Source organism: Thamnophis elegans, chromosome 15 (assembly GCF_009769535.1).
Source record: "Thamnophis elegans isolate rThaEle1 chromosome 15, rThaEle1.pri, whole genome shotgun sequence".
Classification (NCBI taxonomy): Eukaryota; Metazoa; Chordata; class Lepidosauria; order Squamata; family Colubridae; genus Thamnophis; species Thamnophis elegans.
Genome location: NC_045555.1, coordinates 10436737 through 10449927, shown reverse-complemented (window position 1 = coordinate 10449927; position 13191 = coordinate 10436737). Strand labels below are relative to the sequence as shown.

General features: G+C 48.1%; 1 protein-coding gene across 1 annotated transcript; it reads left to right on the top strand.

Annotated features, from left to right (window-relative positions):
- The first annotated feature begins 4601 nt into the window (after window positions 1-4601).
- Window positions 4602-8569, top strand: LOC116518607. Its single transcript, XM_032232118.1, has 2 exons — window positions 4602-7228; window positions 7342-8569. The coding sequence occupies exon 1, from the start codon at window positions 5147-5149 to the stop codon at window positions 6320-6322; it is 1176 nt and encodes a 391-aa protein (XP_032088009.1). The 5' UTR covers window positions 4602-5146; the 3' UTR covers window positions 6323-7228; window positions 7342-8569.
- The last annotated feature ends 4622 nt before the right edge of the window (window positions 8570-13191 follow it).

Sequence of the window (13191 nt, the reverse complement as noted above, 5' to 3'; positions counted from 1 at the left end):
AGGCAGATCTGCTTCGCTGAGCGAGACAGTGGCGCAGGTGAGCCGCTTCCTCACCTTTGCAAATTTTCTTAAAAGTTATTCTGTCAATATTCTGTATTCTGTTTGTGGGTCTACAGCTTTGCCCCTCCCTAAATAGGTAGGTAGATGATAGAGAGAGGGGAGGGTGATAGGTAGTTAGGTAGATGATAGGTAGGTAAGTAGGTAGATAGATGATAGGTAGGTAGGTAGGTTGGTAGATGATAGATAGATACAGAGGTAGGCAGGTAGGTGATAGGTAGGTGGGTAGATGATAGGTAGGTAAGTAGGTAGATGATGGATGGATGGATGGATGGATGGATGGATGGATGGATGGATGGATGGATAGATAGATAGATAGATAGATAGATAGATAGATAGATAGATAGATGATAGATAATGAGAGAGAGAGATGATAGCTGGATGGATGGATGGATGGATGTGGTTGGTAGGTAGGTAGGTAGGTAGGTAGGTAGGTAGATTATATATAGGTAGAGAGAGAGGAAGGTAGGTAGGTAGATAGATGATAGGTAGGTAGGTAGATGAATCATAGATAGATTGTGGATGGATGGATGGATGGGAGAGAGAGGTGATGGATGGATGGATGGATGGATGGATGTGGTAGGTAGGTAGATTATAGATAGGTAGAGAGAGAGACGTAGGTAGGTAGGTAGATGATAGGTAAGTAGATAGATGATAAATAGATTGTAGATAGATAGATAGATAGATAGATAGATAGATAGATAGATAGATGATAGATAGATAGATAGATAGATAGATAGATAGATAGATAGATAGATAGATAGATAGATGTGTATAAGAGAGAGAGAGAATGAGAGAGCATATATAAGTCCACCAAAAGCCAGCTTTTTGGGGGGGGAGGGAGGAACCTCTTATATGAATGAATTAAAAGGGAAAAAAGGGTTTTTTTTTAATAGTGTTTCTGTTGTTGACTTAAAAGGCTTGGAAATGTTAGTTTGCAAAATTGGGCCGGTTTCCAAAGGAAAAACAAACGTTTTGATTGTTCTCCCTTTTTGGTGTGTGTGTTTGTGTGTGTCAGGGTTGCCAGATAGAATCCCGAATATTTTGCAAATATATCTTTAGAGCTGGCCTTCGATGTACACTAGTATAAATTGTTCTTTAAAAGAAAACAATAAAACCTTTAAAAGAAAAACCCAAGAGGGCCTAGTGCTTTTAAAAGTATAATGGGCCGATTATCCCTCTCCAGTATGACTAGTTCCAAGGGATTATGGGTGCTGTAGCCTGTGCTATCTAGAGGGCAGTGAATTTAAAGAGGATAGAACCGGCCGGGATGGCGAACCTATGCCACACATGCCAGAGGTGGCATGCAATGCCCTCTCTGAGGGCATGCGAGCCGTCGCCACAGTTCAGCTCCGATGCGCATATGTGCGCATGTCTGCTGTGCATGTGAAATGGTGGAGTGCATAGGGGGGGTCGCATATGCATCCATGGGGGGCTGGGCATGCGTGGGGTCGCACCCACGCATGCGCAAGCCACCTGTGCAGGGATTGCACATGGATGCGTGGAGGCAGGGCGCATGCATGGGGGGCGCATTACATTTCTGGGGTTCAGGCAAGCGCTTTGGGCAATCGGTCCAGAAAAGCTTAGTTATCACTGGGATAGAGAATAGAGAGGTGGCTGTGGCCATTTTTGGATTTATATAGGAAGAGATCATACTGCATTGTCTAAGGTGAGTTTGGTGGTGTTTTCTTGCCGACATTTCATTTACCTGCCTGTTGTGACTCAGCAGCAGTCTTCTGTGAGTCTTTTCGGGATGCAAGATTAACTATGCAGCTGGGGCTCGTTAGGGGCATCTTCTGGGGATAAAAGGACGGATGGTGCCACGCCCTGGTTGCAGGAGTCAACGTTCCTTTCTTTGTTCTACATTCATTGATCCTCAGTCGTGGTTTCTTTGATGGACACTTGGAGAAGTGATTTGCTTTCTGTAACCCTGATTCGAAGAGACACTTAGAGAAGTGCATTGTTTTGTAAGCGTTTTGTTTTGCATTCTGTTATCTGGTCAGAGACTTGATTGATGTTTATTTTTGGGCTCGCAGCCAGTCTGAGCCGAGAACTGATAAAGAGAGTTCCTTTTAAGTTTGTTTGCCTGTCGTCTGTTAACGAGCGGAGAAGGGGGGACAGAACACCTGCCTAGGTAACATTTTCACAGCTAGAAAGACATCACACAATGCCCCCACTGTTGTGGCCCACCAGCAGCCAGCAGAGCTGGTGGCAGACTCAAACAGTGAGGAGGTTGGGGAGGAACCTGGGCCAGTCCTGGAGTCTGGGGAAGGCTCTGAGGAGGGCTCCGAGTTGGAGGCAGAGAGGGGGCCAGGGCCATCCGACAGTTATCAGCTGCCTTCAGAGTCAGAGATCAGTGGGGCAGAAGAACAGCTGGAGCCTGTTCCCGATGTGTGCCCATGCGCAGAGTTGCCAGACGAAGGGAACAGCTAAAGAACAGGGGTCGACTTGGGAATAAGACCACAGACGGATGGTGAATGGCCCCTCCCATAAATAAATAAAAAGAGGAGCGAAAGGGGAAGGGAGTTTGCAGGAAATAATAAGTTCAATTCATTAGGGGGAAAATCCATCCCCGACTTCTTGCCAAGGAATCACTGCTACAGCGTGGAGTTTGGAAGATATCGGGCCTGGCAGCTCTCCAAGCCTGATAAAGGTAGTTGTGAAATCTCTTGAAAGACTGTCGGCCGGGACTTTGCTGGAGAGGAATTCCCTTTAACCAAAATAAAAAGGGGTTTTATCGGGACGAGGAGTCAGCTTCATGATCTTTGGGAGGCCTCGGTCAGAACACCCACGTTTCTAGTCCTCATGTTTTGCAAGAAAGAACTTGGAATGTTACTATAATGCTGTTTGCTTCCTTAGTTGTCCCCACGCTTGCAGAGAGGGAAGATCCCAGTCTCGCTACAGCTCACCCACCCCCCGCCACACCGCTTCCTGGCCTCCCACCACCCCAAAGCTTGGTCGCAGCACAACAATCCTGCGAGGTTGGCCTGCCAACACTTCGACCCAGAGATGGAATTGTCCCAAAGGATCCAGGCGGCTGCCAGGAAAGAGAACATACCCCCAACTTTAAATTGCTGTGGGGTCACAAAAGGTAAGCCCTGGAGAATTTGGGGTGGGGAGGGTAGGAAAAATGATTGGGAAATATAATTTATATTTGGCCTTCAAAAGCTTTTGAACATTTTCTATCTTGTTCTTGACAAATGTCTTTTCCAATCCGCCTTTCTTTTCTTGCTGAGGCACAATCTGTGGGAATCTGAGGCAAACTGCCTTTGAACATGGAGGCTCCATCAGAAATGTGGTGCCAGCCAGGATAAACGGGTTGCCTATCTTGGGCCCTTAGGAAGGGCTCGAGCGGTGGATAAAAATGCCAAATCCTTGTCTCCAAAAACAGTTTATTTTGGTGCTACGATACAGGTAGTTCTTGACTTACAACCGCTCACTTAGCGACCATTCGAAGTGACCACGGCACTGAAAAAAGTGACGGAAGACCCTTTGGCACACACACACATGACTGTCGTAGCCTGCCCAAAGTTACCTGAGCAAAATTGAGATGCTTGGCAACTGACTCACATTTATGACGAATGTGGTGTCCCAGAGTCACATGTTCCCTTTTTGGAATGCTTGTCAACTGACTCATACTTATGACGGTTGCAGGGTCCCAGGGTCACGCGATTCCCTTTTTGCGACCGCCTGACAAGCAAAGTCCATGGGCCCGCCAGATCCACTTAACAACCATGTTACTAATTTAACAACCACAGTGATTCACTTAATGACTGCGGAGGGAAAGGTCATAAAGTGAGGCAAAACCTGCTTAACGGCTGTCTCCCTGGGCACCTGAAATTTCAGGCTCCGTTGTGGTCGTAAGTCAAGGATTACCTGCAGACTTGACTGTTGAGTGGGTCACGTCTTATTCATAGAGAGTCTTAACTCTTGGGGGAAGAAGAAACAATGGCGCCCTTCCAGTGGTGAGATCCTGCCAGTTTAACAACCGGTTTGGTGATTGCGTGCTTCATGCGCTTCAGCAGTTTTAACAAAACTTACCGTATTTTTCAGAGTATAAGATGCACCTTTTTCCCCACAAAAAGAGGGAGAAAATCTGGGTGCATCTTATACACAAAATACAGCATTTTTGGTCTCCCGAAACCTCGTCCCCTGCAAAAAACAGGGTATGCATAGGCTTTGGGAGGCTTATAGAATGCTCTTTGGGGCTGGGGAGGGCACAAACGAGCAAAAAAGGGGCCGTTTTTTTGCTCATTTTTGCCCCCACAGTCCCCAAGGACGCTCTATAAGCCTCCCAAAGCCTATGCATGCCCTGTTTTTTGCAAAAAACGGGTCTTTTTTGCTCGGTTTGGGGGGGGGGGCAGCCCCTTTGCAGGCTTCTCAAACTCTCTACATGCCCCGTTTTTCACCAAAAAATGAGGCATACAAAGGGTTTGGGGGCCTGCAAGAACTTTTTTTTTAATGTACCTCTTCAAAATCTTGGTGCATCATATACTTCGAAAAATCTGGCATCTTCCACATTAACTTCGGGGGAGTAACACAGCTGCTGCGCGAATCAGCTGAGAGGATATAGGTAAGAAAAGCGCAGGTGGGCGGGCAAACCTGATCGTCGAAGCGAACCGGTTCGCTCCCCAGCTGATCGTCAAAGCTACCGGTTCGCCCGAACCAATCCAAACCGGCTAAATCCCACCCCTGGGTCCTTCTCCTTGACTCAGCCCTTCTGTTTTTCATCTCTCCAGAGCAAAGAAAGATCCAGAAGAACATCAACGTTCATCATCTACTCTCCTCAGGAAGCCATCTTGGAGAGCTCTGGACCCAGACAGGTTCCAGAATCCGTGGCTCAAATCATCTTGGAGAAAACATTGAAAGAGGTTTACGAATCCCGTCAGGAAGGAGACAGACTGGTGGCCTGTTTCAAACCAATCTCTTTTGCCCTCTTGGGACTCTTGCCAAAACTACTTTGGTCCAGCAGCAAACCAACCTTGAGACCAACCTACAGAGGAGAAGATGGGCAGGTGGGACGTTAAAAAGGACTCCTCTGAGGGGCTTCCCAGAGAGACCCCGCAACGTTCCCAGGAATTCATCCAGAATGAAAAATAGAGAACAATATTTGCCGAAAGAACCACAGGAGCATTTCACTGGGCCAAGAAGAAGCTATGAGGATCTCGAGGCCTGGAGAAAGTCCTCCTCGCCCAGCCAGTTTTCACTGGGTCCATCTCTTCATTCCTCACCCCACCATTGTCCTCTTCCGATGACCATCAGGGGGATCAGTGACTCCACACCTCCAGGACCGGCCCTTACTTTGGACAGTCTGGTTGATGGTCATTCTTCTCCTGAGGGACCTCAAACTCCCATAAGGTTTTCTCAAAGCTGTGCTGATCGGTGCTGGCCCCTCCATGGACTTAAGAAGGAAAGGTCTCCCTTCTCTTATGAATCCCGGTCACCTTCTTGGGTTCCTCAACCAGCACGCGAGCCACAGATCTCAGCCTTGGCTGTGCGAAAAGTCCAGTCTTCGGTGGAAGGCAGTTCCCCTGGACAAGTGAGAAGTAAATGGCGAGCCATGCTTAGTTCCACCTTATTGACATGCCAGGAAGATAACTACAGTTGTCTGAGGAGCAGTTCAGGAACACCACCAACTACAAACAAAAAGGATGAGTTGAAGGACCAGAGCTACCTGAGGACAATTGACCCAGAAGAACGTTGTTTTGGAACCTTCTGTGGCTCTGAGTTGTATCTCAAGAACCTTCCGCTGGATGTCTTCTCCCTCAAGAGTTTGGAGAGCTCCCTCAAGACGTCATCTGAAGAGTCTTCTCTGAGCAGAAGGTTGTCCATGGATGACACTCACGAAGAGATGCCACCAACTCTTGATCCTTCTGGAGTTCCAGAGGTCCTGTTAGGTCACTCCTTGGAGAAGAACACTGGAGATTTTGCAGCTCCTGAAGTTGGAGATGAGCATGGAGAACCTGGTGGAGACCCCATCATCACCTCTAGTGTGGATGAGGCCAGCCTGTCGACAGCCCTTCAGAAGGTCGGTCTCTTTGAGGAAACCATCTGGAAGAGTCCCAGAAAAGGTTTCCAGCCCACCAACACCCGTGTCTGGCCACGGTACCTTCAGAAAGATGGGGGTCCCCTCCGAGGATATTTTGTCCCGCTGGAAATTAAGAAATTGGGTGATGCTTTCAAAAGATGGCGTTCCCACTGGGAGAAAAGGCAGCAGATTCATCTGCTGGCGTTTCGAATCCAGACCAGGCTGATCAGGCGGTGAGTAGCTATCCTCACAATACAGGTAATCCCCGACTTACAACAATTCATTTAGTGACCGTTTGAAATCACAACAGAATTGAAAAAAGTGACTTATGGGCCGTTCTAGCGAACCGATACTAACCGGCTGAATCCCACTACTGCTTATGGCTGTGTTTCACACCTACGACCATTGCACCATTCCCATGGTCACGGGATGAAAATTCAGATGCTTGGCAGCTGACTCGTATTTATGACGGTTGCGGTGTCCCGGGGTGGTGATGGTGTCATGTGATCCCCTTTGGCAACCTTCTAAAAAGTAACGCCAATGGGGAAGAGGGATTCACTTAACAACCGTGGGACTCACTTGATAGCTGAAGTGATTCATTGAACTGTGGCAAGAGAGGTCGTGAAATGGAGCGAAATTCGCTTAACGAATGCCTCCCTTAGCAACAGAAATGTTGGGTAAGTTGAGGACTACCTGTATTTGATGGCGTTTCTCCGCTTTGACTAAACCTGGTTATTATCAGTTCTCGCGTTCTCACTTCTGCTGCTGGTCATTTTAAGCATGGTTGGTTGGCATGTGTGCCATCGGTTCACCAGCACGGGGATAGGGTCTCCTGCTGGAGCAGGAGGCTGGATTAGAAGACCTCCAAGGTCCCTTCCGTCTCTTTTCTGATCATGAATCAATTAGGGCATCGTTCGCAAACCTGACAGACTGGTCTTTCTGCTGTGTTTGGTTTTTCAAGGTGCTTCGAAGCCTGGCAGAGTTTGGCCCAACGGAAACGGCACAGCCAGGCGGCCATGGAGCACCTGTGGGCCCAATCCTTGAGGGCCTCTTTCCGGCAGTGGGGCCTAATGGCGCAAGCCAGGAGAAACGCCAAGATGGCAGTGATTGAGCTGCTGGGGGCCAAGCATCCGACCTCCTGCGGTACGTAAAGTAATGAGAGTCGTAGTCACAGCTTGGTGCTCCTTTTGGGGGGACCCCTTGCCCTTTTCTTGGGGTGACCCACGGACAAAGCTCTTTGTCTCCAAATGTTCCAGGGCCCTGGAGGGACCCCAGCAGAAGAAATTGGCCCCCAAAGTACATCGAAAATACTCTGGACTCTCTTCTCTGCCTGAGGACGTTGCAGAACGCATTTCTAACTTGGGAGGCAAGATGCCAGGAAGCACAGCGGGCTGGGTAAGTGGCTGGCTTCCAGCTTTTCCCAACCTACACTCTTGCCCAAAAGGTAGGTTTCTAGTCCTCATGGAGGCTTGATGTCTTTTTTTGTTCCCGCAGGGCTTTCCATCGCGGTTTGACCCTGCGACAGCTGCGGGAGGCTCTCGGACGATGGCGACAGAGAACCCGTGGTCTGAATCCTCTCAGGCTCACTGAGGGCTGTCTCCTTGCGTTGCCGGATTGGCAAGAACCTTCCTCCTCCCTTGCCTTGCCCTGCGCCAGTCAGGTTTGTGTTGCGCGTTGCGTCGCTGGCAAATTGCAGCGTCCCCTTAGGCCTAACAATCTACCCTCAGGCCTACATTCTGTAAACAAAAGAACATTATATTTTTTTCAAGTGGATGCACAATTTCGATTAGCTTTATAAGGTTGTCCAGGATTAAGGATGTGTTCTTTCTTTGTTGGGGGCAGGCAGTCCAACCGGTAGAGCCCAGCCTCATCGGCCTGACTTCATTGGGGACTGTTGAAGAATCCAGCAGCCTTACTGCTCCCACCTCTCGCTGTCCGAACTGCAGTTTTGACCGGGAAAATCCAACCTGTGTCACTAACCGGGCGTCTCCTCTTCCGCTTAATTGGCAGGCAGCGTAAGTCCTCCCTTTTGCAACCCTGTCGTTTTCCATTGTGGAAAGTAAACACCCCCCACCCCCTCTTAGAAGAATGGAATATTTTAGGTACTATTGAAAAGGCAGAATATTCTCTTTTCCCTAAAGGAGAAAACATCTTTCGAAAGACAAAAACTCAGAGCCTCAGCTCTCTGCCCCAAGTAGAAACTAAGGGGCCAACATTTAGAAATGCAGATTTGATAATCCCTTCAAGACAGTGTTAAAGCCCCAAGGAAGTTTTTAGATTAACTACATTGGTTAAACAACATCAGTGGTGGGTTCCGGATTCTGTTCCAACTGGTATGGTTGGAACAGCCCCGGAGTCACCCAAATGCACGTGCACGACACGCGCATGTGTTTAGCGTCAAATGACTCTTCTGCAAGCCTCCGCAATGCTTCAGCTGCTCTGCAGAGCGTTGTGTATGCGCTGTATGCACCATGCGCGTGCATGGAAGCGCCAAAAGCTTAAAGCACAGGTAAGGGCGGTGTAGAGCTTTTAACTTTATCCTGGCTTTCTTCCCTTGTAAATTTTAATATAATCTTATTCAATTCAGTAAAAAAAAAATTCCTAATTTTATGGGGATTGTTTGAAATAAGTATAATAGTCTCAGTAGTACATTCATTTTTATCGCTGCTATTTTCCCTAATAATGATAGTTGTAGTTTCCCCCATAATTTTAGATCTTTTTTTATTTCTTGCACTAATTTTGTATAATTATTTTCTTTTATAGTTGAGCACTTTGCAGTTGGCCATATTCCAAGATATTTAACTTTCTTTGTCACTTGCAGTCCTATTATTCTTTCTAATTCTTTATTTTGTTCTTCCTTCAAATTTTTAGTTATCATTTTAGTCTTTTCTCTATGAATCTTTAACCCTGCTACATCTCCATATTTTCCTAATTCTCGCCAGTGGGCAAGTAAAGTTAAGGGAATCACTGCCGTTGTTAAGTGAGTAACCCGGTCATTAAGCGAACCTGACTTCCCCATCCCCCAATTTTGAACAGGTGACCATGCTGCTTGTAAGTGTGAAAAACGACCAGAAGTTCCTTTTTGCAGTGCTGTAGTAACTTAGAACAGTCATTAAATGAACGGTCGTAAGGTCGAGGACTATCCATACAGGAAATTTGGGGAAAACTTCCTTTAAAAAGAAGGACTGTGGCTGCTTGGGGGACCCAAAGATTCCCCCGAAGAAAATCCAGTTAAGTTTGGCTGTCCATGTTGGCTCATGAGAGCTGGAAACTTGAAGGGCGACAAAGGGAAATGTAACAGATTAAGGGATTTCCTTGGATGGCTGTGAGCACCATCACCAAAATTAGGTCCAGGTGCCTGCAGGTGCCTCAGGTATGCCTCCTCCCATCCCCTTGCCCAATTCACAAAACCAAACTTCCTTTTCTCCATGTATTTAAACCCTGGCTCAAGGAGTTATGGCCCACCTTGTGTGGCTAACTCCTCTGCCCTTTGACCCTTCACCCTTTCCAGGAGCAAATATGGACGGCTGTGGAAACGCAGCGTCCAGCTGCATCGCTTCCAGGGCGTGCGGGACACGCGCCAGCTGGCCAAGGCCTGGCTGCTTTGGAAAGACGCCTGCAGGACCGAGCTGGCGATCCAAACGCTGGTGAGTAATTTGCACACTTCCCGGGGACAGCCGTGTCTTTTATATCAGCCAGCAGGAATCGGGGCTTTTAAAAGTGCCGTTAAGTTTCTAGTCCATATTAAGCAACGGGGAAGGGACACACCCTATCGGCAGCATGATGGGGAGGAGGCAGTGGAGGGTTGCTAATTGGTTTACTATCGATTCGCTCGTGCAGGCAGGCTGGGGGATTCTGGGAGTTGAAGTCCACCCCATCTTAAAAGTTGTTAAAAGGGAAGACTCAGAGAGACAGACCCAATAGGACGATGCTTTTCGGGATGATTTTAATCAGGGTTCGGGGGGGGGGTTACTTCATCAGTGCCATGCCTCTTCCCGCAGAGATGGTGGAGAGGAGCTCGGTGGGTCTGGGAGATGTGGAGACGCCGCTGGTTGCAACTCCGAGTGGCCCAGCATTTCCACGAAGCTGAAGAGGCGCAGTTGCTCAAAACAGTAAGAAAGATGCGTTTTAGGGAGAGGGGAGTTAATTAGCACCCCCGTATCCTGGCCCTCCCTTTGTTCTGCTACCCTGGCCCATCTGGGCCTGGCTAGTCTAGTGGAGAGAAGGACCAGGGGAGACAGGATAGCAGCATTCCAATATTTGAGGGGCTGCCACAGAGAGGAGGGGGTCAAGCTATTCTCCAAAGTACCTGAAGGCCAGACGAGGAATAACGGATGGAAACTGAACAAGGACAGATTCAACCTGGAAATAAGGAGGAATTTTCTGACGGGGAGAACAATCCACCCATGGAACAGAAGTTTCCTTCAGAGGTTGTGGGAGCTTCATCCCTGGAAGCTTTCAAGAAGAGACTGGACTGCCATCTGTCGGAAATGGTGTAGGGTTTCCTGCTTGGATGGGGGGTTGGACTAGATGAGCCACAAATTCCCTTCCAACTCCATTAATCTAAACTAAAAACCTCCATCTAAAAACAAGTCCAGCCGAGCCTCTGATGCTAAAGACACAGAGTGATCGGCTTCTCCCCAAGGGAGAACTTGGGGGTGGGGGCTGCCAGCTGTGGCCTCCACAAATTAAGCATCCCAGGTGTACTGAAGAAAGAGACTGCATCTGTTTTGGAAAAGACAGTACCACCACCCCCACCACCCCCGTTTGATGGAAAAGGACATTTCTTCCAACAGCACCTAAATGCCAGACAAGGAATAATAGATGGAAACTGAATTAGGAGAGATTCCACCTAGAACTAAGTAGAAATTTTCTGACAGTGAAAACAATCAACCCATGGAGCAGAAGTTGCCTTCGGAAGTTGTGGGAGCTTCATCCCTGGAGGCTTTCAAGAAGAGACTGGACTGCCATCTGTCAAGAATGTTGTAGGGTCTCCTGCTTGGGCAGGAGGGGGTTAGACTAGATGACCTCCAAGGTCCCTTCCAACTCTGTTAATCTGTTAAATCTGGGCTAAATCTTTCAAGAAGAGACTGGACTCTCTTCTTGAGAGTCAGGAATGGTGTAGGATCTCCTGCTCCGGGCGTGATGGTGGGGTGTTGGGATTAGATCAGGGGTGTCAAACTCAAGGCCCCCAGGACAAATCTGGTCCACGATATAGTCGGATCCAGCCAGTAGATCCGTCCTGGTCTACGCAATGCGAAGAGGAAAGATCAGGCCAGCGTGGCTTTGGGCCCAGGCTTCCTTATACGAAGAGGAAACATGCCAGCAGTTTGGGGAGTGGCGTCAAAAGCTGGCGACGCCCATCCAGTTGGCCACACTCACCCAGTGCCCCCCTTCCCTCCTCCTCCTCCCCTGGGCAAGATCAACCACAGATGCAGCCCTCAATGAAATGGACTAGATGATCTACAAGGTGTCCCCCCCCCCCCACCTTGTTCATCTGAATCTCTTTGCAGGCTTTCGGGAAGTGGCGTCGGCTGGCGGTAGTCTCTCGTGGCCAGACCAAATAAAACATCTGCCTTGGGGGGGTCCCTTTTGTAACCAGCTGCAGGATGGACGGACATGCAGCCACTCAGAAAACTGGACTAAAACCAGAAGCATTCTTATTAGGACTATTAGATTTTTAAAAAATGGATAAACAACTTCAATACATAACCCATACAGATACTCACTGCAGCCAGGATTGCTTTTGCACAAAACTGGGGTGGGGGTGGGTGGGAAATCAATACACCTGCAGATGAAACAATAATTCGAAAAAGTATTTGAATGTGCAGAGATGGACAAAGTGACAATAGAACTAAAAGAAAGAGAAGAATCGGATTTCTATAAAATTTGGAATAGAATTTATATAAGTGGCTAGGAAAGCAGAAGCCCAAACAGAAAAGAGAGAATGTAGAGATAAAGGTGATATAAATAATTAGTATTATTATAAGGGTTACTACCACTGTTGTTATTGTTATAGGACAAAGTAAAAGCAACAGGAAGGCAATGCAAAATGGAGAACTAGAAAGGCTAACTATGAAAGCCAATACAGAAGGCTGTAGAATTGCTTTACAGTATTAGATGTGTTTTATGTTTGATTTTTTTTTTCTCCTTGTGTTTTTCTTTCTGTTTTTAAAGATTAAAATGTTCAATCAAAACTATTTTTTAAAGAAAACATCTGGCTTGGGTTCCCTTTTGTAAACAGCTGCAGGATGGAGAGGGGGTGAGAGGGACACCCAGCCGCTCCGAAAACTGGACTTTGAAATGTAAATTTATATCCGCGGGGTGGAAAAAACAGAGGAAAAATAGAGCCACGCCAGTGGTGGGTTGCAGGCGGTACGCCCTGGTACGGGTGTACTGGAGCCTGCCCGGAACACTGCCTATCATTCCGGTACGGTGCTCCGGAGGGGCCCACCCGCCTGCCCGAGCTCCTTACTAGTCTTTTAAGTCTTCGGCGCTTCCGCACATGGTTCGTACAGCGCCTGCGCGACACTCCACTGAGCACCTGGAGTGTCATGGAGGCTCATTGAGGCGCTAAGACGCATGCGCGTGCGTCCATGTGGACGCCGCCGGGCCCATTCCAACTGTACCGGTTGGAATGGGATCCGGAACCCATCACTGAGCCACGCTGAGGATCAACCAATCTTTTTTGTTTTGAGAGAATCATTTGCAATGGAGCAGACAGTCTTCTCCCCCGTCCTCCCCCAGCTGTTTCCTTACGGATTTTCCTCGACTTACAAAAGTCCATTTAGTGACCGTTCAAAGTTACAGCAGCACTGACGGGCAAAAAGCGACTCAGGGCTGTTTTTTGCACTTGCGACCGTTTGCTTCGTCCCCCAGGGTCACGTGATCAAAATTCGGCCGCTTGGCCGCTGACTGGCATTCAGGACGGACGCACTGTTCTCGGGGTCCTGCGATCCCCGCTTGTGACCTTCTGACAAGCAGGGTCAGTGGGGAAGCCAGAGTCACTTAATAACCGTGTTACCGACTAAACAACTGCAGTGATTCACTTAACAACTGAGAAAAGAAAGGTCATAAAATGGGGAATTCACTTCACAAATGTTTCG